Source organism: Anolis carolinensis, chromosome 3 (assembly GCF_035594765.1).
Source record: "Anolis carolinensis isolate JA03-04 chromosome 3, rAnoCar3.1.pri, whole genome shotgun sequence".
NCBI lineage: Eukaryota > Metazoa > Chordata > Lepidosauria > Squamata > Dactyloidae > Anolis > Anolis carolinensis.
Window position 1 is genome coordinate 1,149,544 of NC_085843.1, and position 22,624 is coordinate 1,172,167.

A 22,624-nucleotide genomic window follows, 5' to 3' on the forward strand; every position below is an offset into this window, starting at 1 on the left:
AGCACTGCTGGCTGTTGTATTGGATCATCATCATCATCATCATCATTATTATTATCTGTACTGCCGTATAGCTGCCGGGACACTGGTGGAGCCTCCTCCAGTCTCTGGAGGTTTTGAAACAGAGTCTGGATGGCTATCAGTCAGGAGGGCTTGTGGTTGTTGTTATTATTATTATTTTATTATGACACAGCAAACATAATAATAAAATAATAATAATAATAATCCAATACAACAGCCAGCAGTGCTGTGGTCTCATCTTGTGTTTCAAATAACAACATTATTATTATTGTGTTGTCGAAGGCTTTCATGGCCGGGATCACAGGGTTGTTGTATGTCTTTCGGGCTGTGTGGCCATGTTCCAGAAGCATTCTCTCCTGACGTTTCGCCCACATCTATGGCAGGCATCCTCAGAGGTTGTGAGGTATGGAGAAAACTAAGCAAAGAGGTTAATATATATCTGTGGAAAGTCTAGGGTGAGAGAGGTCAGTGTGAATGTGTAGTTAATCACTTAAATTAGCATTGAAAAGCTTATCTGCTGTCTTCTTCCTGCCTCTGGGGCATCCTTTGTTTAGAGTCGTTAACTGCCCTTGGTTGATTCATGTCTGGAAACCCTCTGTTTTCAGAGTATTGCTTTTTATTTACTGTTCTGATTTTTGAGTTTTGTAATACTGGTAGCCAGATTTTGTTCATTTTCATGGTTTCTTCCTTTCTGTTGAAGTTGTCCACATGCTTGTGGATTTCAATGGCTTCTCTGTGTAGTCTGACATGATAGTTGTTAGAATGGTCCAGCATTTTTGTGTTCTCAAATAGTATTCTGTGTCCAGGCTGGTTCATCAAATGCTCTGCTATGGCTGATTTCTCTGGTTGAATTAGTCTGCAGTGCCTTTCATGTTCTTTGACTCTTGTTTGGGCGCTGCGTTTGGTGGTCCCTATGTAGACTTGTCCACAGCTGCATGGTATCCGGTAGACTCCTGCAGAAGAGAGAGGATCCCTCTTGTCCTTCGCTGACCGTAGCATTTGTTGGATTTTCTTCGTGGGTCTGTAGATAGTTTGTAGGTTGTGCTTCTTCATCAGCTTCCCTATGCGGTCAGTAGTTCCCTTGGTATCTACCGGATACCAAGACTAATTCAACCAGAGAAATCAGCCATAGCAGAGCATTTGATGAACCAGCCTGGACACAGAATACTATTTGAGAACACAAAAATGCTGGACCATTCTAACAACTATCATGTCAGACTACACAGAGAAGCCATTGAAATCCACAAGCATGTGGACAACTTCAACAGAAAGGAAGAAACCATGAAAATGAACAAAATCTGGCTTCCAGTATTACAAAACTCAAAAATCAGAACAGTAAATAAAAAGCAATACTCTGAAAACAGAGGGTTTCCAGACATGAATCAACCAAGGGCAGTTAACGACTCTAAACAAAGGATGCCCCAGAGGCAGGAAGAAGACAGCAGATAAGCTTTTCAATGCTAATTTAAGTGATTAACTACACATTCACACTGACCTCTCTCACCCTAGACTTTCCACAGATATATATTAACCTCTTTGCTTAGTTTTCTCCATACCTCACAACCTCTGAGGATGCCTGCCATAGATGTGGGCGAAACGTCAGGAGAGAATGCTTCTGGAACATGGCCACACAGCCCGAAAGACATACAACAACCCTATTATTATTATTATTTGAAACATAAGATGAGACCACAGTAGACAGTTTGCTGGCTGTTGTATAGGGTCATTGTTGTTGTTGTTGTTAACTGTACTGCCGTATAGCTGCTGGGACACTTGGTGGAGCCTCCTTCATTCTCCGGAGGTTTTGAAGCAGAGTCTGGATGGCCTGCCTGGTGGGCTTGAACTGGGTCTTACCAATCTGAGGTTTGGACTAGATTATCTTTGGAGGGCCCTTTTCAACTCAGGTTGAGGATTCTGTGATTCCAGGGTCAAAGGGGGACAGGTTTTCTTCTTCCCCCCAAGAAAAAGGCCACCCTTCAGTATGACAAGGGTTTTATTATTGAGTGCTCTGGGCAGCGGTTGCGTAGAAAAGAGTAAAAACAATGGCTCGGTGGGAGCGCGCGGCGGCAGTGGCGGCGGCGGCGTGTGGCAAGGCGGCTTACATACAAACGGGGTGACGGGGAGGGGGCTGCAAAAGGCCACTCAGGGGGGGAGGGAGGGGGCGCTGCGGAGGCGGAGGCACTTGGCAGCACTCCCCTCCCCTCGAGCTGGACCCTCTGCCCTCAAAGCTTCCTTCGAGGGGGAGGGAGGGAGGGGGGGCAAGGCAGTGGCAGTCCATCTGTACCGTTTAGCGCTTCCTTCCGTCCGTCCTTCCTGTCCAAAAAGGCACTTGGGGGGAGGGATTTAGCTTTATTTGGGGAGGGGCGTTATGCCGGGCGTTGCCCCCTCCCCAAATCCACCCGTCCCTCCCTCCCTCCCTCACTTCTCTTGCATCTTCTCCAGGATGGGGGCGATCATGTCGAACTTGGGGCGCTTGGCGGGGTCCTCGTTCATGCAGATCTTCATCAGCTTGCAGATGTGCGGGGAGATGCCCGGCGGGATGGTGGGGCGCAGACCCTCCAGGGCCACCTGCATGGGGGGGGGGGGAGAGGGGGGCAAAGGTCAAAGGGAGGCCTCTGTTAGGGTTGGGGCGGGGCCCCTGAAGACCCTCCCTCCCCCCCTCCCTCCCTCCCTCCCTCTCTCCTTCCTGCCTTCATGCCGATCTCCATGTTGGAGAGGTCTGCGAAAGGCACCTCCCGCGTCACCAGCTCCCACAGCAGCACCGCAAAGCTCCACATGTCGGCCGAGCGGCGGTTGATCTCCTCCGGCTTCTTCTGAAGGGCTGAAGGACAGGTTCAGGGACAGAGGAAATAATAACAATAATAATTAATATTAATAACAACAACAATAACACAGTCCTAGACTCTTGGGAAGTGTTCGACTTGTGATTTTGTGATACGAAATCCAGCATATCTATCTTGTTAGCTGTGTCATAATAAAATAATATTTTCTGCTTATATCCCGCTTTTCTCCCTCACGGGGCCCAAAGCAGCCTGCAACATATTAAAATTACATGACCAACAATCCAAATACAGTGGAGTCTCATTTATCCAACATTCACTTATCCAACGTTCTGGATTATCCAACGCAGTTTGCCTCCCGCCCCGATCCACAGCTGTTTCTCTAGGCAGCAAGGATTGAACTTATTTATTTATTTATTTATTTCCATCATTTCTGTCCCGCCCTTCTCACCCAAAGGGACTCGGGGCGGCTCACAATCTGGCAAAATTCAATGCCAATATACAATACAAAAAGATAAAACATAAGCATTTAAAACAATTAGATAATTTAACAAAATACAATACAATAAATAGATTTAAAACCATACATTATAAAATACTTTTATGGATTTAATTTCCGACAATGTTGCTACTTTAAGTTCATTTTATGTAATACTATCTTTATTTGTAGTCAATCTGTTAGTAGCCATTTTTTTAGTCCATGTTTTCAATACATTGCAATGTTTTGATGCTAAATTTGTAAATACAGTAATTACTACATAACGTTATGTGTTTTGGACTGCTTTTTCTGTCGATTTGTTGCAAAATATATTTTTTGTGCTTAATTTGAAAAACCATAATGTAATTGGCGTTTAATAGGCTTTTCATTAATCCCTCATTATCCAACATTTTTGCTTATCCAATGTTCGGCCCGTTTATATTGGATAAGTGAGACTCTACTGTACATCAATAAAAAGTGTAAAACATCATGAAATAAGCAGTTTAAAACAACAACAATATACATTCATGTTCTTGTGGCATCATGTCAGATTATATTGCACTTGGTTCCAGTCTATAAATTTTCTGATGTTTCTTATTCCAGCTGAGTTTCCTTCACTAAAGGAAGGATACTGTTAAGGCACTACGATCCCACTTTACACCTTGGGATTTGAGGGCGGCTCCGTTAAGATTCTCAAGCTGAAAGTCAGTCCCTGGGCCTCCCTAAACGACAGGATCACAGTGATTTAATGGCGCATGGTGGTAACCTCCAGGATCAAGGCATAGGGACACCCGAGACCACAACAAGGGCAGGCCAAAATATTGAGAGTATTGATGTCATGCGGGAGCTTAAAAAGCCAATGGGGTGTTGGCCTGCACCAATGGTAGCCTAGTGCCCAGATCCAGGGAAGTCATGTTCTCCTCTATTCTATTCCGCCTTAGACAGACCACACCTGGAATCCCACTGTGTCCCATTATGGGCAAAGGATCAAGGGTCTGGAGAACAAGAATCCCTATGAGGAGCAGCTTAAAGAGCTGGCCATGTTTAGCCTGCAGAAGGGAAGGCTGAGAGGAGACAGGACGAGGGCCAAGGATCAAGGTGTGCGGGGAAGGAAGTCCTAGAGAGGAGGGAGCAAGTTTGTTTTCTGCTGCCCTGAAGCATTGGCTTCAGACTACAGCAAAGGAAGGAGGTTCCACCTGAACATGAGGAAGAACTTCCTGACTCTGTGAGAGAGAGAGAGAGCAAGCTGTTCAGCAGTGGAACTCTCTGCCTCGGAATGTGGTGGAGGCTCCTTCTTTGGAGGCTTTGAAACAGGCTGGATGGCCATAATAATAATAATAATAAGTTTATTTATATCCCGCCTCCATCTCCCCCGAAGGGGAATCGGGGCGGCTTACAGCAAAATCAGATACAAAACAATGATAAAATATGAAACATCAAAGAATAGCAACGAAAACCAATAATAATATATACACAATAACCGAAAAAACACAATGTAGTATTCAAACATTGAATTAAAAACAATGAGGTTGCAATCGCGGATAAGCAAGGTGCACATTACAAGTTACAAATTCATAAATAGATAAAGTGCAACAGATTCATTTAAGGTCACATTAGGTAGGGAGGAGCCCTGGATTAATTCTTTGAATGCTTGACAGAATGGGGTTGGATGGGATGGCCCATGAGGTCTCTTCCAACCCTAGGATTCTAGGATTTTGGGGTTTCAGTGTCTTGTGGAAACTGGTGATGTCAGACCAGTGGGTTACTTTGTAACTAACATAAAACACTAGCTGTGCCCGGCCACGCGTTGCTGTGGCTTATGGGAATCCTTTGTTGGCCGGTTGGAAAAGCAGTGAATAGCCTTGCAGTCTCCAAGCCTGGCCGTTTTCTGGAGTAGCTGGAGCTTTTTGTTGTATGAACGTAGAGGTATGGATGAGAGGTTGTGCTGCCAAGTTTAGTGTTTCTGGGATGTGTAGCTTTGTTGTTTTGTCCTAGGCTGAAATTTCATGACCCTTTTATATATATCGATTGCAAGGCAAGACCCTGAAAGGCAGGTCTATTTCCTGACCACTCCCAAGGCAGGAGGGGAAGCATATTCTCGTTTGGAAACATGATGAGCTTCTGAGTCAAATGAGAGTGACAGAGAGGGTTCCAGAGACTCAATGTTTCCATGGGGTGCAGTCAATCTTTTCTGATCAAAAATGGAACAACGAGGATGGAAACTAAGACTCAATGGAGCCATGGTTTCAAACGGCAGGGAAGGAGATTCCACCAGAAGCTGCTAGGAATGGTGGGAGCTGGAGTCCAAAACCCCCGGAGTTACGCTTATTTCTACCCCCCTTCCTCTCCCCACACTCACTCACCCTCAGGGGCCACCCAGGCGGGAGCGTACATCCTCCCGGGGCACTGGAAGGAGAACTTGACGTCGGCCATGCTGATCCGGGCCGTCATGTCCTCGTCGATCTGTATGTGGGCGAAGCGGGGTGAGCGCCGTTGGTGCAAAATAGGGGCAATTCCCCTCCCTGCCCCCTGACTCACTCAACTGACCATGATGCTGCGGCTGTTGAGGGCGTGGCGGGGGATGAGGGGCTCCAGGGTGTGCAGGAAGGCCATGCCCCGCGCCACGTCCAGCGCAAACTTCACCGCCTGGCTCTGGTCCACCACGAAGTCTGGCAAGGAGAGAAAGAGAGGGCAAGCGGTCAGCAAAGGGGTCAAACAAGGGGAGAAGATGGAGGGGGACACCCAAGCTCTGCCAATGGGTGGAAGGAAGAACCCAGCTCCATGTCCCTCTGGCCAGAGCTTGCACCCTCCGGGCTGTAGCCAAACCAAGGAGGAGAGCCCACATCCAGTTCTGGGCTGGACTCGGGTGCAAAATGTGACCCAGCCGCACATGAGGAAGAATCAGGATGCAGAATTAATGCAGATTCCTGGGCCTTCATCTCCCAGGATCCTCATTTATTTATTTGCTGTATATGCCGCTTTTGTCACCCCTGGAGGGGGGACCTCAAAGGGGTTTCCAACATAAATTCAATGCCAAACATACAGGTGAAAGCCAAATCGTATCTAAACAATAACCTATAGCTATTAATTTAAATCATTAAGACCATTAAAACAGGAAACAGACATTTAAACATTATTAATAATTTATATAAATAAAAATGTAATGTCTGTTTGTGAGGGACCTCATATTTCTCGAATGCTCCAAAATTTGGACACAATGTAGCATTCGAACTGGTGAGTGTTTTAAGGTGCCTACTATTACACACCTGCTTACTATTGCACACCTGTCACACCTGAGACAGGTAAAACCAGGGGTCCCCAAACTTTTTAAACAGGGGGCCAGTTCACAATCCTTTGGACCGTTGGAGGGCCGGACTATGGTTGGCCACCGAGCAATAATAATAATAATTAATAACAACAACAACAACAACAACAAGAGGGTTGGCAGAGACCCTTTGGGCCATTGAATCCAATCCCCTTCTCCTTTGTGCACCAAAAGCACAAGCACAGCACCCCTGACAGATGGCCACCCAGCCTCAATGTTAATAATAATAATAATAATAATAATAATAATAATAATAATAATAATAATACAGGGTTTTGGAACACAATACTCCTGACCTCACAATCGTGTTAAAAAACAAAGTATGGATTGTCAATGTTGCAATCCCAGGTGACAGCAGGATTGAGGAGAAACAACTGGAAAAGCTGACACGATATGAGGATTTAAAGATCGAATCACAAAGACTGGCATAAGCCAGTCAAGGTGGTCCCAGTGGTGATCGGCACATTGGGTGCAGTGCCTAAAGGCCTTGGCCTGCACTTAAACACAATTGGCGCTGACAAAATTACCATCTGCCAGCTGCAGAAGGCCACCTTACTGGGATCTGCGCACATTATTCGGCGATACATCACACAGCCCTAGACACTTGGGAAGTGTCCGACGTGTGATCCAATTCAACAGCCAGCAGAGTGTCTGCTGTGGACTCATCTTGTTGTGTTTCTAATAATAATAATAATAATAATAATAATAATAATAATGGTTTTAAGAGAAGAAGAGGCCTCTTGGGTCATTTAGCCCAACCCCCTTCTGCCCTTGTGCCGTGGGGGCCGGATGGGACGCATCCGGCCCCCGGGCCTTAGTTTGGGGACCCCTGGGTAAAACCATGCTTAAGTTCACAAACAGCTCCATCTGCTGGACAAACCAGTAACAGCCGCTTTACTATAAAGGCCTATATTCATCTATCCATCCATCCATCCATCCATCTGTATTTACACTCAGAGGCAATCTAGAATTCTCCGACCCCCTTACGCTTAGGGAGGGGGGCATCTTTGGGGCCCTACTCAACCACTAACAAGAACTACAACAGCAATAATGGGGAAGAGAGACCCCTATGGCCTCTCCCAGCAGGAAAACAATGGAACCGTCACAAATATTGCCAAAACACAAGCATTGTGAAATCACATACATCTGAAACCTGCTCTTTCTCAATCCCAAATTTCCCATTTAACCAGACTAGGCCACAGCAATACATGGCCAGGTTCGGCTAGTAGTAGTAGTAGTAGTAATAACAACAACAATAATAATAAATCCGAAAATACATCACACAGTCCTAAACACTTAGGATATGTTCGACTTGTGACTTTGTGATACGAAATCCAGCATATCTATCTTGTTTGCTGTGTCATACAATAAAATAATAATAATTTGTATCCCGCCACCATCTATCTCCCCGAAGGGACTCGGAGCAGCTTACAAGCGGGACCAAAGCCCAATAAAACAGTCAACCAAATAAAAACACATTTAAAAATGCAAATAAACATATAACAAGCCAATCAAGCAAACAAAAACAAAGTATAAAAGCATCATTAAAATCAAAACTAATCTCAATAACCAGAACCAGGACCAAAGTGGGCATATCAAGACTAGAGAGGGCAGGGCTGGGCATGGGCTTGTGCAAAAATAGGCTGCAGGGCCAGGGATGGGAGTAAAGTGCTGAGTTCAATCTGGCATTTAATTAGATCTGGGAAATCATAGGCAATGTATTTTTCTGTGTCAGGAGAGATTTGAGAAACCGCAAGTCAGTCACTTCTGGTGTGAGAGGATTGGCCGCCTGCAAGGACATTGCCCAGAGGACATTGCCCGGATGCTCTGATGTTTTGCCATCCTTGTGGGAGGATTCTCTCATGTCCCCACATGGGGAGCTGGAGCTGACAGAGGGAGCTCATCTGCACTCTCCCTAGGTTGGATTCGAACCAGCAACCTTCAGGTCGGCAACCCAACCTTCAAGTCAGCAGTCCTGCCAGCACAAGGTTTAACCCATTGCGCCACCGCAATTCTATGGGCATAGAATTAAAACATTAAAGTGTAAACATTAAAATCACATGATCTGAAACGGTAATCCAAAGCCATTCCAATTGTCAATTGCACACATTCCCCATTCATTTCTTGCATTACTTTACTGGCCAAAGGCTTGTCTTTGTTTTCTTTGTGAAGGCCAAGAGTGAGGGCACTGATCTGATTTCACAGCCAAGGGGCCACCACTGAGAAGGCCCTGTCTCTCATCCCCACCAGTCGCGACCGAGGAGGTGGGACCGAGAGCAGGGCCTCCTCAGATCTTAATCTCTATGGTTGTTCATAGGGGGAGATGCGTTTGGACCTCTGCCTTGGCCATGGACCGGGGATCCTGGGAGCTGGAGGACAAAACTCCTGGGAAGCCAACATTTGGGAGACGCTGTTGCAGATGCCCCTCCCTCCCTGCCCCCCTCCCCAGAAGAGACTCACTGGTTCCTTCGTGGAGGACGTTGTAGAGGGAGCCGTAGGGCATCCAGTGGGTGATGATGATGGGGTGGGGGGCCGGGGGGGACTGGCAGGCGCCCAGCACAGGGAGCACGTTCGGGTGGGAGAAGATCCTGCAAAGGGGGGAGGGGAGGGGAGGGGTCAGCACAGGGCACAGCCTGACCCCAGGGTGGGGTGCAGTGGGGGGCCTCCTGCTTCAGAGAGCAAAGCCCCCCCAGGCCTCCCTCACCCCCTCCCCACCTGAGCTTGGGGTACTCCTCGTTGAAGTCCCGGCTCTTGCGGGTGGTCCAGTCCCGGATCCTGAGCACCTTCATGACGATGTCATTCCCTTGCCAGCGCCCCTCCCAGAGCTGCAAGAAGGGAAATTAGGAGGTGAATGAGAACCAGACATCCTGAGGAGTGAGGTTGAATGGGCCTTAAGAAGCATTGCTAATAACAAGGCAGCAGGAGACGACGGGATCCCAGCTGAAGAGATTAAGCCGAAGAGATCATGAGAAGGTAGTGAGACTATACAGAAGATCTGTATAGGAAGGATAATAATATAGCTTTGTGTGGTGAGTGAATGAGAACCAGACATCCTGCGGAGTGAGGTTGAATGGGCCTTAAGAAGCATTGCTAATAACAAGGCAGCAGGAGACGACGGGATCCCAGCTGAAGAGATTAAGCCGAAGAGATCATGAGAAGGTAGTGAGACTATACAGAAGATCTGTATAGGAAGGATAATAATATAGCTTTGTGTGGTGAGTGAATTAGAACCAGACATCCTGCGGAGTGAGGTTGAATGGGCCTTAAGAAGCATTGCTAATAACAAGGCAGCAGGAGACGACGGGATCCCAGCTGAAGAGATCAAGAGAAGGTGGTGAGAATATACAGAAGATCTGTATAGGAAGGATAATAATATAGCTTTGTGTGGTGAGTGAATTAGAACCAGACATCCTGAGGAGTGAGGTTGAATGGGCCTTAAGAAGCATTGCTAATAACAAGGCAGCAGGAGACGACGGGATCCCAGCTGAAGAGATTAAGCCGAAGAGATCATGAGAAGGTAGTGAGACTATACAGAAGATCTGTATAGGAAGGGTAATAATATAGCTTTGTGTGGTGAGTGAATTAGAACCAGACATCCCGCGGAGTGAGGTTGAATGGGCCTTAAGAAGCATTGCTAATAACAAGGCAGCAGGAGACGACGGGATCCCAGCTGAAGAGATCAAGAGAAGGTGGTGAGAATATACAGAAGATCTGTATAGGAAGGATAATAATATAGCTTTGTGTGGTGAGTGAATTAGAACCAGACATCCTGCGGAGTGAGGTTGAATGGGCCTTAAGAAGCATTGCTAATAACAAGGCAGCAGGAGACGACGGGATCCCAGCTGAAGAGATTAAGCCGAAGAGATCATGAGAAGGTAGTGAGACTATACAGAAGATCTGTATAGGAAGGATAATAATATAGCTTTGTGTGGTGAGTGAATTAGAACCAGACATCCTGCGGAGTGAGGTTGAATGGGCCTTAAGAAGCATTGCTAATAACAAGGCAGCAGGAGACGACGGGATCCCAGCTGAAGAGATCAAGAGAAGGTGGTGAGAATATACAGAAGATCTGTATAGGAAGGATAATAAATTAGAGGATAGCTTTGACAGTGTGGTGAGTGAATTAGAACCAGACATCCAGAGGAGTGAGGTTGAATGGGCCTTAAGAAGCATTGCTAATAACAAGGCAGCAGGAGACGACGGGATCCCAGCTGAAGAGATCAAGAGAAGGTGGTGAGAATATACAGAAGATCTGTATAGGAAGGATAATAAATTAGAGGATAGCTTTGACAGTGTGGTGAGTGAATTAGAACCAGACATCCAGAGGAGTGAGGTTGAATGGGCCTTAAGAAGCATTGCTAATAACAAGGCAGCAGGAGACGACGGGATCCCAGCTGAAGAGATCAAGAGAAGGTGGTGAGAATATACAGAAGATCTGTATAGGAAGGATAATAAATTAGAGGATAGCTTTGACAGTGTGGTGAGTGAATTAGAACCAGACATCCAGAGGAGTGAGGTTGAATGGGCCTTAAGAAGCATTGCTAATAACAAGGCAGCAGGAGACGACGGGATCCCAGCTGAAGAGATCAAGAGAAGGTGGTGAGAATATACAGAAGATCTGTATAGGAAGGATAATAAATTAGAGGATAGCTTTGACAGTGTGGTGAGTGAATTAGAACCAGACATCCAGAGGAGTGAGGTTGAATGGGCCTTAAGAAGCATTGCTAATAACAAGGCAGCAGGAGACGACGGGATCCCAGCTGAAGAGATCAAGAGAAGGTGGTGAGAATATACAGAAGATCTGTATAGGAAGGATAATAAATTAGAGGATAGCTTTGACAGTGTGGTGAGTGAATTAGAACCAGGCATCCAGAGGAGTGAGGTTGAATGGGCCTTAAGAAACAGTGCTAATAACAAGGCAGCAAGAGATGACGGGATCCCAGCTGAGTTGTTTAAAATCTTGACACCTCCCTCCCTTTTCTTCACCAGGTTGGGGGAGAAGGGAGAGAGGAAGGGCCCACCTCCCCGGAGTGGTTCTCGTTGAGCTTGTGGCCCGGGCTCAGCTGCCGGAAGTCGATGCCCGCCAGTTTGTTCAGTGTCCCGTTCCCTGCAAAAGCAAAGGGGAGGGATGGAAGGAGGTCAAGTGGGACCTTGAGCCCCTCCCCAAAGGAGAGACCCCCGCCCCCCACACACACACACACAGCCGCCCTCCCGCTCCATCCAGAGCCCTGCTTACGTGGCCGGGTCCGAGTGGTGCCCTTCCAGAAGGTGTCCTTGTAGGGGATGCGGGTCAGGCTCTGGCCCAGCTTCTCTGCGCGCTCTGGGGAGGGAAAGGGAAGGGATGGCTCTGGAGCTTCGGGAAGGCATTCCCACTGACCAATAATAATAATAATAATAATAATAATAATAATAATAATAATAATAATATGGAAACAATAGACATTGACAAAATCACGATCTGCCAACTGCAAAAGGCCACCCGACTGGGATCTGCGCGCATCATCTGAAAATACATCACACAGTCCTAGACACTTGGGAAGCGTTTGACTTGTGATTTTGTGAGACGAAATCCAGCATATCTATCTTGTTTGCTGTGACATAATAAAATAGTAACAATAATAATAATAATAATAATAATAATAATAAAATAATACATCACACAGTCCTAGACACTTGGGAAGTGTTCGACTTGTGATTTTGTGATACGAAATCCAGCATATCTATCTTGTTTGCTGTGTCATACAATAATAATAATAATAATAATAATAATAATAATATCTTTATTTATGTCCTCCTTTTCTCCCTCATAGGACCCAAAAGCGGTTTTCGACATACTAAAATTTATTTATTTATTAGACTTGTATACCGCTACTCCCAGTTTGACTCGGAGCGGTTTACAGAAATAGATTAAACCAATACACTTAGCTTTAAAATAACAATAAAAACAATAAAAACATAATAAAAAAATAATGTAAACAACAACGCAAATACATTAACAATAAGTGTAAAACATGGACAATGTCAACAGATCACTACTACTATATGCTATAGAAGGATAAGTTACTATAAAACAAACAGAAGAAGAAATATTTTCCATCATGAAGAAAAAAGGAAGGACATATATTTATTATTATTATTATTATTATTATTATTATTATTATTATTATTATTATTTCCTTTTTCTTCCCTTTTTTCCCCCTTCTCGTTTCTTTCTCTTTCCTACTTTCCTATTTATTTATTTTTTTATTGTTCCCCCACTTTTTATGTAAAAGAAACTTATTGTATTCTCAATAAAAATTATATTAAAAATAAGTGTAAAACATCAAAAATAAACAGTTTGAAGCAACAATAATACACATTCACGTTCCTGGGGCATCAAATCAGATCATATTGCACTTTGTTCCAGACTGTAAACATTATGGTGCTTCTTATCATTCCAAGGTTGGAGCTCTTTCATCCTCTTCCCCAGTATGGAGGACCCACAGAGGCAGTCTAGATATCCACCTGGTCCCCCTTTCCTCCCTCAGGCCAAGGGCGAGAGGTTGGGGGTCCTGTCCATCCCTTTCCATCCCCCCCCCCCCAAAGAGCCCAGCCTGGGCTGACCTTTCAGCAGGTCCCTCAAGGGAGGCTTGGCCTTGTCCAGCGGGGTCTCTCCGTACTTGTTGCAGATGCTGACCAGTCCCCCTGCGGTCACCAGGTCCTGGGGGAAGGGGTGGGGGTCAGAGAGAGAAAGAGAGAGGGGTGCAAGTGAGGGGGGCACAAGGGCCTGTACACTAGCTCTGCTCAGGCACAAACTGTTGGATTTTGGTTGTGTGTATATGAAATGTAAATCAAGTATTTCTGCTGTTTTGCAAGTGTGTGTGTTTTTCAGCAATGAAACAGTTAACAGCAGGCCAGTTTGACTGACAGCCTGCCGTGACCTATAAGACATGATTTCCGGCCTTGGAGGTCGGAACTTCCTTCGGACTAAGGAATGTGCTTTCTTATTTTTGTTGAACTGTGTGAGCTGAGCCGAAGAATGCTGGCTTCTAGCGATGGACTTTGCTGTTATGTAAATATATCTTTGTAAATATTAAATAAGTGTTGTCGAAGGCTTTCATGGCCAGGATCACAGGGTTGTTGTATGTTTTCCAGGCTGTCTGGCCATGTTCTAGAAGTATTCTCTCCTGACGTTTCGCCCACATCTATGGCAGGCATCCTCAGAGGTTGTGAGGCATGGAGAAACTAGGCAAGGAAGGTAAATATATATCTGAGGAGAGTCCAGGGTGTGAGAAGAGTTTTTTGTCAATTGAAAGTCAGCGTGAATGTTGCAGTTAATCTCTCTCACCTCTGCAGGAGTCTACCGTATCCCATGCAGCTGTGGACAAGTCTACATAGGGACCACCAAACGCAGCATTGCCCAAACAAGAGTCAAAGAACATGAAAGGCACTGCAGACTCACTCAACCAGAGAAATCAGCCAGAGCAGAGCACTTGATGAACCAGCCTGGACACAGGATATTATTTGAGAACACAAAAATGCTTGACCACTCCAACAACTATCATGTCAGACTACACAGAGAAGCCATTGAAATCCACAAGCATGTGGACAACTTCAACAGAAAGGAGGAAACCATGAAAATCAACAAAATCTGGCTACCAGTATTAAAAAACTAAAAAATCAGAACAGAAGATGGGAACCAACACTCTGAGGGCAGAGGAGCTCCAGTGACGGCTAATGACTCTGAACAAAGGATGCCCTCCAGGCAAGAGATAAACCTTTCCAATGCTAATTAAAGTGATTAACTGCAACATTCACGCTGACTTCCAACTGACAAAGAACTCTTCTCACACCCTGGACTCTCCACAGATATATATCAACCTTCCTTGCCTAGTTTCTCCATGCCTCATAACCTCTGAGGATGCCTGCCATAGATGTGGGCGAAACGTCAGGAGAGAATACTTCTGGAACATGGCCATACAGCCCGGAATACATACAGCAACCCTATTAAATAAGTGTTTGTACTTCGGACTGCAGATGTCTTTGAGTCTGACATTGGAGGAATTGGTGAGGGCAGAAGTTCACCAATTCATCAGGGTGCTGATCTGGAGCTGATGGTCTTTGAAGAAAACCCACCCACACGCACCTGATCCCCTGGCTGATCTTGACACAAACCCCACCCACGCCGCCCATTGAGAAACCTTGAGGTCCATAGTGGCTGTGTTTTCATACAGATCCAACGCACTGTTGAAGTGGGATTGAAGAATACAGTGAAGTATTGAAAGAATATGTTTGTGATAGAGATTTATGTTCATGTATAATCGTTTAAGAGTCATGAGATGTTACCTGTGTGTATAGACAACTGTGTAAAGGTTCTATGTGATTACCTAGTTCAAAGAAAAAGTTTTGTGTTGGTGATTGTGTGTAATGAATTGTAAACTTGTAAAAGTGTTCCCCATACATGTAAAAGAAAATGATTGAATTGAGTTCAAGCTGTGTATATAACTCTGGTGACTAAATTACATTTAAAGAGGGGGAATTGTTGAAGTGGGATTGATTGTACATAGGTTTGTTTAAATGTAATTGAGTTATAGTGATGCAATGTGAGCTGGGGATTGCATCATGCACTGTCTGCTGTCCACTATGCAAGTGTGTAAAGAGTTAACTGAGTGTTGCATCAGACAGAAGAGGTGGTGATATATAGCCTTCTGCTTCCTGTATCTCTCTCTCTGGTTATCTGCTCTCTGCACTCTGTCTGTATGTGTATCGTCTTGTGAGAGTTTTCCGTTTGTAAGTAAACCTTTTTATAGATAGCTGAAGTCTCAAGCCTCGTTACTGGTGCCAGTGCTTCTACGTGGGTCTTCTGCTGCATGTGTGTTTATCCGAATCGCGCTCTGACACGCACCACCCATTCCATGTCATTCCGTGTCCTCACCTCGGCCACCTCCTCCTGGCCCCAGAAGCAGGCGTAGTGGAGGGGGCTGTTCCCGTGTTCGTTGACGGCGTTGATGTCGGCCTTGAACTGGATTAACTGCAGGGAGAGGGGCAGAGACCGATGTGGGGTCATCCCTTCCCTATCCCTTCCCCACGAGGGGTCTTCCGGCCTGCAGGGACCCCCCCCAGGGTCTCCTCTGCCCCTCCCCCTCCTGCCCACCTTCTGGACGATGTCGCGGTGCCCGTGGCTGGCGGCCAGGTGCAGGGGGGTGTCGTCCCCCCGGTTCATGACGTTGATGCGTGCCCCGCGCATGACCAGCATGTCCACCACGCTGGAGCGGCCCTCCCGGCAGGCCCAGTGCAGCGGGCTGAAGCCATGGTCATCCCTGCAAGAGGGGGGGAAAGAGGGGAAAAGTAGGGGGGCACACAGGGCATGAGCCACGGCAGGACACCGGAAAGGCCAAGCGCACACTCATGACATATAGGCATAAACTGCCAGATTAGATTATATCTAATCTCCCAATCACATCTGACATCTAGGGGGTTCACAGAATCATAGAATAGTAGAGTTGGAAGAGACCCCATGGGCCATCCAGTCCAACCCCCCGCTAAGAAGCAGGAAATCACATTCAAAGCACCCCCGACAGATGGCCATCCAGCCTCTGCTTTAAAGCCTCCAAAGAAGGAGCCTCCACCACTGGCTTGGTTAATAATAATAATAATAATAATAATAATAATAATAATGATAATAATAATAATAATGATAATACCCCACCATTGTCTCCCGGAGGGACTCAGGACGGCTTACAAAGCACTCCACGTTGCAACACATAAAATAGAAAAATTGCAGAAACAATAACAGATAACAGCCATCACTTTGCAAAAATCCCTGGTTAAATAAGTAAAATACAGCAACAGCTGCAGGTATAAAACAGCAATACTCAACCTCAGTCATGTAAAGGGCTGGTGAAATCTATGGGACCTCACCATATATTCATTTACGTAAAAGTAAAGGTTCTCCCATGACATTAATAATAATAATAATTATTATTATACTAATAACTTTATTTATATACCGCTCCATTTCCTCAAGAGGACTCAAGAGTGGTTTCCAACATGTGTACAAAACAGTCAATTATCAAACAGTTGTTTTTTGTCAATTGTCAAAAACAGTCCTATTATTATTATTATTATTATTATTACTATTATTATTTTTACATATTGGAAATGATGCTGTGCCCATTGGCTTGCTGGCTGCTGCTCCAATTATTATTATTATTACTATTACGTTTACGCATTGGAAACAATGCTATGCCAATTGGCTTGCTGGCTGCTGGTCCAATTATTATTATTATTATTATGTTTACATATTGGAAAGGATGCTGTGCTGATTGGCTTGCTGGCTGCTGCTCCGATGATGATGATGATGATGATGATGATGATGATGTTTATATATTGGAAAGGATGCTGTGCTGATTGGCTTGTTGGCTGCTGCTCCAATTATTATTATTATTATTATTATTATTATGTTTACGTATTGGAAACGATGCTGTGCCCATTGGCTTGCTGGCTGCTGCTCCAATAATAATAATAATAATAATAATAATAATAATAATAATAATAATAATAATAATAATAAGGCCTGATCCTTGCAGCCCAGGAGCAAGCCATCAGAACAAATGCAATTAAGGCCAAGATTGAAAAATCAGCTGATGACCCAAAATGCAGACTGTGCAAGGAAACCGACGAAACCATTGATCATATCCTCAGCTGCTGTAAGAAAATCGCACAGACAGACTACAAACAGAGGCACAACTATGTGGCCCAAATGATTCATTGGAACTTATGCCTCAAGTACCACCTCCCAGCAGCAAAGAACTGGTGGGATCACAAACCTGCAAAAGTCTTGGAAAATGAGCACGCAAAGATACTGTGGGACTTCCGAATCCAGACTGACAAAGTTCTGGAACACAACACACCAGACATCACAGTTGTGGAAAAGAACAAGGTTTGGATCATTGATGTCGCCATCCCAGGTGACAGTCACATAGATGAAAAACAACAGGAAAAACTCAGCCGCTATCAGGACCTCAAGATTGAACTTCAAAGACTCTGGTAGAAACCAGTACAGGTGGTCCCGGTGGTGATGGGCACACTGAGTGCTGTGCCAAAAGATCTCAGCCGGCATTTGGAAACAATAGACATTGACAAAATCACCATCTGCCAACTGCAAAAGGCCACCCTACTGGGATCTGCACACATCATCAGAAAATACATCACACAGTCCTAGACACTTGGGAAGTGTTCGACTTGTGGTTTTGCGAAACGAAATCCAGCATGTCTATCTTGTTTGCTGTGTCATACAACATCGTTGTGTCAATAATAATAATAATTATTATTATTATTATTATTGTTATTATGTTTACATATTGGAAAGGATGCTGTGCCAGTTGGCTGCTCCAAAGCCCAAGAGGAGACGTTCCAACTCAATATTGGGAGGACTTCCTGATGGTAAACAGAGCTGCTGGCATATGCTTCTGGCCTGAGTGCCTGGTGGGCTCTCCTTCTCGGGAGGTTTTTAAGCAGGGGCTGGCTGGCTGGCTGGATGGCCATCTGCAGGGAGAGCTCTGGCTTGGAGGGGCCCCTTCCAGCCCTTGTGTTGTGTCTGTGCCAGGGCATCAGCCTCACCCAGGAGGGCCTCCTCCCTCCCTTCCCGAGGACAGTCGGCCGGCCGGCCGGCCATAAAAGGAGATCTGAGCCAGGAAGCCGCAGGGCCGCCTCCTCCTTCCCCTTCTCCAGGCAGAAAGGCCACAAAGAGGAACGGGCGGAGGGAAGACACTGGCCGCGCAAAGAGACCCCTTGACGACACTCCTCGGGCGCCAGAGCTGGACCGGACCCCAAAGAGCCCCCCCTCCCAAAGCCCACCCAGACGCCCACCTACACTGTCATCGAGAACCCCAGATTAGCTGCTTTGAACTGAGTGAGAAGACAATGTAGACCCAGCCCGGGAAGGACCCCTCCCCTCTCTTCCCAGAACCTCCAAGGCTCCTCTAGCACTATTATTATTATTATTATTATTATTATTATTATTATTTTATTATGACACAGCAAACAAGATAGATATGCTGAAATAAATAAATTTCGTATTACAAAATCACAAGTCGGACACTTCCCAAGTGTCTAGGACTGTGTGATGTATTTTCGGATTATTATTATTATTATTATAATCACCCGAAAATATTATTATTATTATTATTACCATTATTATTACAAGGCGGCTAACAATCCTACACTTTAAAAAGCACCATACCACGCTTTACCATTAAACCGTTCAGCATGGTTAAAAATAAGATTGAAATATGATAAATACACTTACAATCTATATATATAAAAGAGTGATGGCATCACGGCGACCCACAAAACAACAAAACTACAGGCCCCCCAACCTCGAAATTTGACAACACAACCCATCATCCACGCCTCTAGGTTGATACAACAAAAAGAAAAGAAAAATAAAGTCCTAATTTGAGAGAGAGGAATAATTGCTTTTATCCAATTGCTGCCAGTTAGAAGGCTAAGCTCCTCCAACTTGGTCTCCTAGCAACCCAATAAAAAATAATAAAAAACACTAAAAATTAATATAATAAAATACTATAATAACAGAAAATAACTAAAAATAATACAAGAAAATAATAAAATATAATAAATAAAAATATAACTTACAATAAAATTAATAAAAAATGCAAATAACGTCAAATAAAAATTACACAACAATTTTTAACCAATACCACCACCACTTTGCCACAGCAACGCGTGGCCGGGCACAGCTAGTAGCTTTTAAAACTATTTCAAGATCATTTGGAGGCTGATGCAATTTTATAGGCTTTTAATGATGTGGGGCAGTGGATTGAACTGCTGAGCTGCTGAACTTACTGACCGAAAGGTCGGCATTTCGAATCCGGGGAGCAGGGTAAACTCCTGCTGTTAGCCCCAGCTCCTGCCAACCTAGCAGTTCAAAAACATGCAAATGTGAGTAGATCAATAGGTACTGCTCCGGCAGGAAGGTAATGGCACTCCATGCAGTCATGGCCTTGGAGGCGTCCATGTACGGACAACGCCGGCTCGTTGGCTTAGAAATGGAGATGAGCACCACCCGACAGAGTCGGACACGACAGGACGTAATGTCAGGGGAAACCTTTACCTACTAATGATGTTTAGTATTGTTTCAATACTTCTATATTTTAAGATGTATTGCAATGCTTTTAGTTGTGAGCTGCTTTCAGTCTCAACATGGAGAGAAAAAGCGGGATATAAATAAACATGATAATAATAATAATAATAATAATACTCTCAGTCCTGCCCATTAAACCCCCTTCTGCCATGCAAAGGCACTGGCTAATTTAACTTCAATTTATTGTTGTGTTTTTCCAGTTATGTTTATTTGCATTTGAATTGCATTCTGTCCATTCTTTCCCTTGTGTCTGTGTATGCAGGAATCCACGTTATTATTATTATTATTATTATTATTATTATTATTATTATTATTATTATTGCATGTTGTTATTTTATGTTATTTGGTGTTGCTCATTGATTTGGGCAAATCTTTGTCTATTTTTACATGCCCTGTGTTGCACTTTTGTTGCCACCTTTTTTGGGAGTCCCTTTCTGGGAGATGGTGGCAGGAAACAAGTCAAGCTATTATTATTATTATTATTATTATTAGGGAATCCCTCCCGACAGAGGGCCAGCCTCTGCTGAATAATAATAATAATAATAATAATTTTATTCTTATACCCCACCTCCATCTCCCCGCAGGGACTCGGGGCGGCTTACAAATACAAAACCAACATACATACAATAACCTCAAATACCGAAAACGCGCAAATGAAAATTAAAAGCATACGATAAAATCACAACCATTAATAAGACAAAGTTAAAATGCAGCAATAAAACATAAGGATGGGCTGGTCAAAAGTGCACTGAGACTTGTAAACAAGTTAAAAGTGCTATAAGATCACGGGGGAGAACCCAAAAATGTGAGTTGAACCCTGAGGCTATATCAAGAAATTAACCATGCGGATGCAACTGATCAGAGATAACTGTTAGTTATGTGAAGGACCCACATAACAAGGCATGGGCTTAACCCATTGTGCCACTGGGGGCTCCTATAACAATAATAATAATTACATTATATTATATTATTATAATATATTATTATTATTATTATTATTACACATTGTTGTTTTATGTTATTTGGTGTTGCAAACCATTGTGTATTTTTATATGCTCCTGTGTTGCATTTTCGTTGCCATGGCAGCCGCCCTTTTTGAGAGATGTTGGGATACAAATCAAGCTATTATTATTATTATTATTATTATTATTATTATTATTATTATTATTATTATGATCCCTACCAACAGAGGGCTGTCCAGACACTATTATGATTAATAAACCTATTATTATTATTATTATTATTATTATTATCCCTCCCACCCGAGGGCCATCCAGACACTATTATGATTAATAAACCTATTATTATTATTATCCCTCCCAACAGAAGGTCGTCCGGACACTATTATGATTAATAAACCTATTATTATTATTATTATTATTATTATGATCCCTCTCAACAGAGGGCCGTCCAGACACTGTTATGATTAATAAACCTATTATTATTATTATTATTATTATTATTATTATTATTATTATCCCAACAGAGGGCCGTCCGGACGCTATTATGATTAATAAACCTATTATTATTATTATTATTATTATTATTATTATTATTATTATTATTCCTCCCAACAGAGGGCCATGCAGACACTATTATGATTAATAAACCTATTATTATTATTATTGTTATTGTTATGATGCCTCCCAACAGAGGGCCGTCCGGACACTATTATGATTATTATTATTATCCCTCCCTACAGAGGGTCATCCAGACACTACTATGATTAATAAACCTATTATTATTATTATTATTATTATTATTATGATCCCTCCCAACAGAGGGCCGTCCGGACATCATCATCATCATCATCATCATTATTATTATTATTATGATCCCTCCCAACAGAGGGCCGTCCGGACACTATTATTACTATTATTATTATTATTATGATCCCTCCCAACAGAGGGCTGTTCGGACACTATTATTATTATTATTATTATTATTATTATTATCCCTCCTAACAGAGGGCCGTCCGGACACTATTATTATTATTATTATTATTATTATTATTATTATGATCCCTCCCAACAGAGGGCCATGCAGACACTATTATGATTAATAACCCTATTATTATTATTATTATGATCCCTCCCAACAGAGGGCCGTCCAGACATCATTATTATTATTATTATTATTATTATTATTATTATTATTATTATTATCCCTCCCAACAGAGGGCCGTCCGGACATCATCATCATCATCATCATTATTATTATTATTATTATTATTATCCCTCCCAACAGAGGGCCGTCCAGACACTATTATTATTATTATTATTATTATTATTATGATCCCTCCCAACAGAGGGCCGTCCAGACATCATTATTATTATTATTATTATGATCCCTCCCAACAGAGGGCCGTCCAGACACTATCATGATTAATAAACCTATTATTATTATTATTATTATGATTATTATGATCCCTCCCAACAGAGGGCCGTCCGGACACTATTAGGATTAATAACCCCGGGCGATCCCTCCCGACAGAGGCCCGTGCGGCCACTCCGCGCCAGCCACCCCCTCCCCTGCGGACCCCGCGATGTCCATCCCTCCCGACTGACCCTTGGTTGAGGTCATTCTCGGTGTTGTCCAGCCAGAGCCGCACGGCCACCGCGTTCCCCTCACGGCACTGCGCGAAGATGTCGTCCATGGCCTGAGGGAAAAGGAAGGCCTACCGGAAGACCCCAAAGTGAGTAGGGGGTCTCTCTATCCGCCTCACCCCGGCTCCGTGGCCTAAACTTCGACGGCGGCCTCCTCCTCGTCTGTCTCCCGCTCCGCACGGAGGCCTGGCTCGGCAGCGGACCCTGCTGGCTAGGCGAGGAACTGCAAGGGCGGAGGCCAGCCTTGCAACGAGGGAGCCTCCAGGGGCCGCT

The 22,624-nt window shown here is 44.2% G+C and overlaps 1 protein-coding gene across 1 annotated transcript; it reads right to left on the minus strand.

Annotated features, from left to right (window-relative positions):
- Positions 1 to 1,993: 1,993 nt before the first annotated feature.
- ilk (integrin linked kinase) lies at positions 1,994 to 22,568 on the minus strand. The gene is made up of 12 exons (XM_062974370.1): positions 22,313 to 22,568; positions 15,735 to 15,900; positions 15,516 to 15,611; positions 13,205 to 13,301; positions 11,838 to 11,921; positions 11,623 to 11,708; positions 9,317 to 9,426; positions 9,062 to 9,189; positions 5,824 to 5,945; positions 5,640 to 5,739; positions 2,709 to 2,839; positions 1,994 to 2,586 (listed from the first exon to the last, which is right to left on the minus strand). The coding sequence occupies exons 1-12, from the start codon at positions 22,399 to 22,401 to the stop codon at positions 2,437 to 2,439; spliced, it is 1,359 nt and encodes a 452-aa protein (XP_062830440.1). The 5' UTR covers positions 22,402 to 22,568; the 3' UTR covers positions 1,994 to 2,436.
- Positions 22,569 to 22,624: the final 56 nt, after the last annotated feature.

What these genes read in the sequence shown, in the direction of transcription:
- ilk (XM_062974370.1), bottom strand. Translation starts at nt 22,401, where the DNA reads ATGGACGACATCTTCGCGCAGTGCCGTGAGGGGAACGCGGTGGCCGTG. An exon ending in CTTGAGGGACCTGCTGAAAG is followed by an intron (nt 11,922 to 13,204) that starts GTCAGCCCAGGC and finishes TTCCCTCCCCAG; the next exon opens with AGCGCGCAGAGAAGCTGGGC. An exon ending in ACATGGAGATCGGCATGAAG is followed by an intron (nt 2,587 to 2,708) that starts GCAGGAAGGAGA and finishes CCCCCCATGCAG; the next exon opens with GTGGCCCTGGAGGGTCTGCG.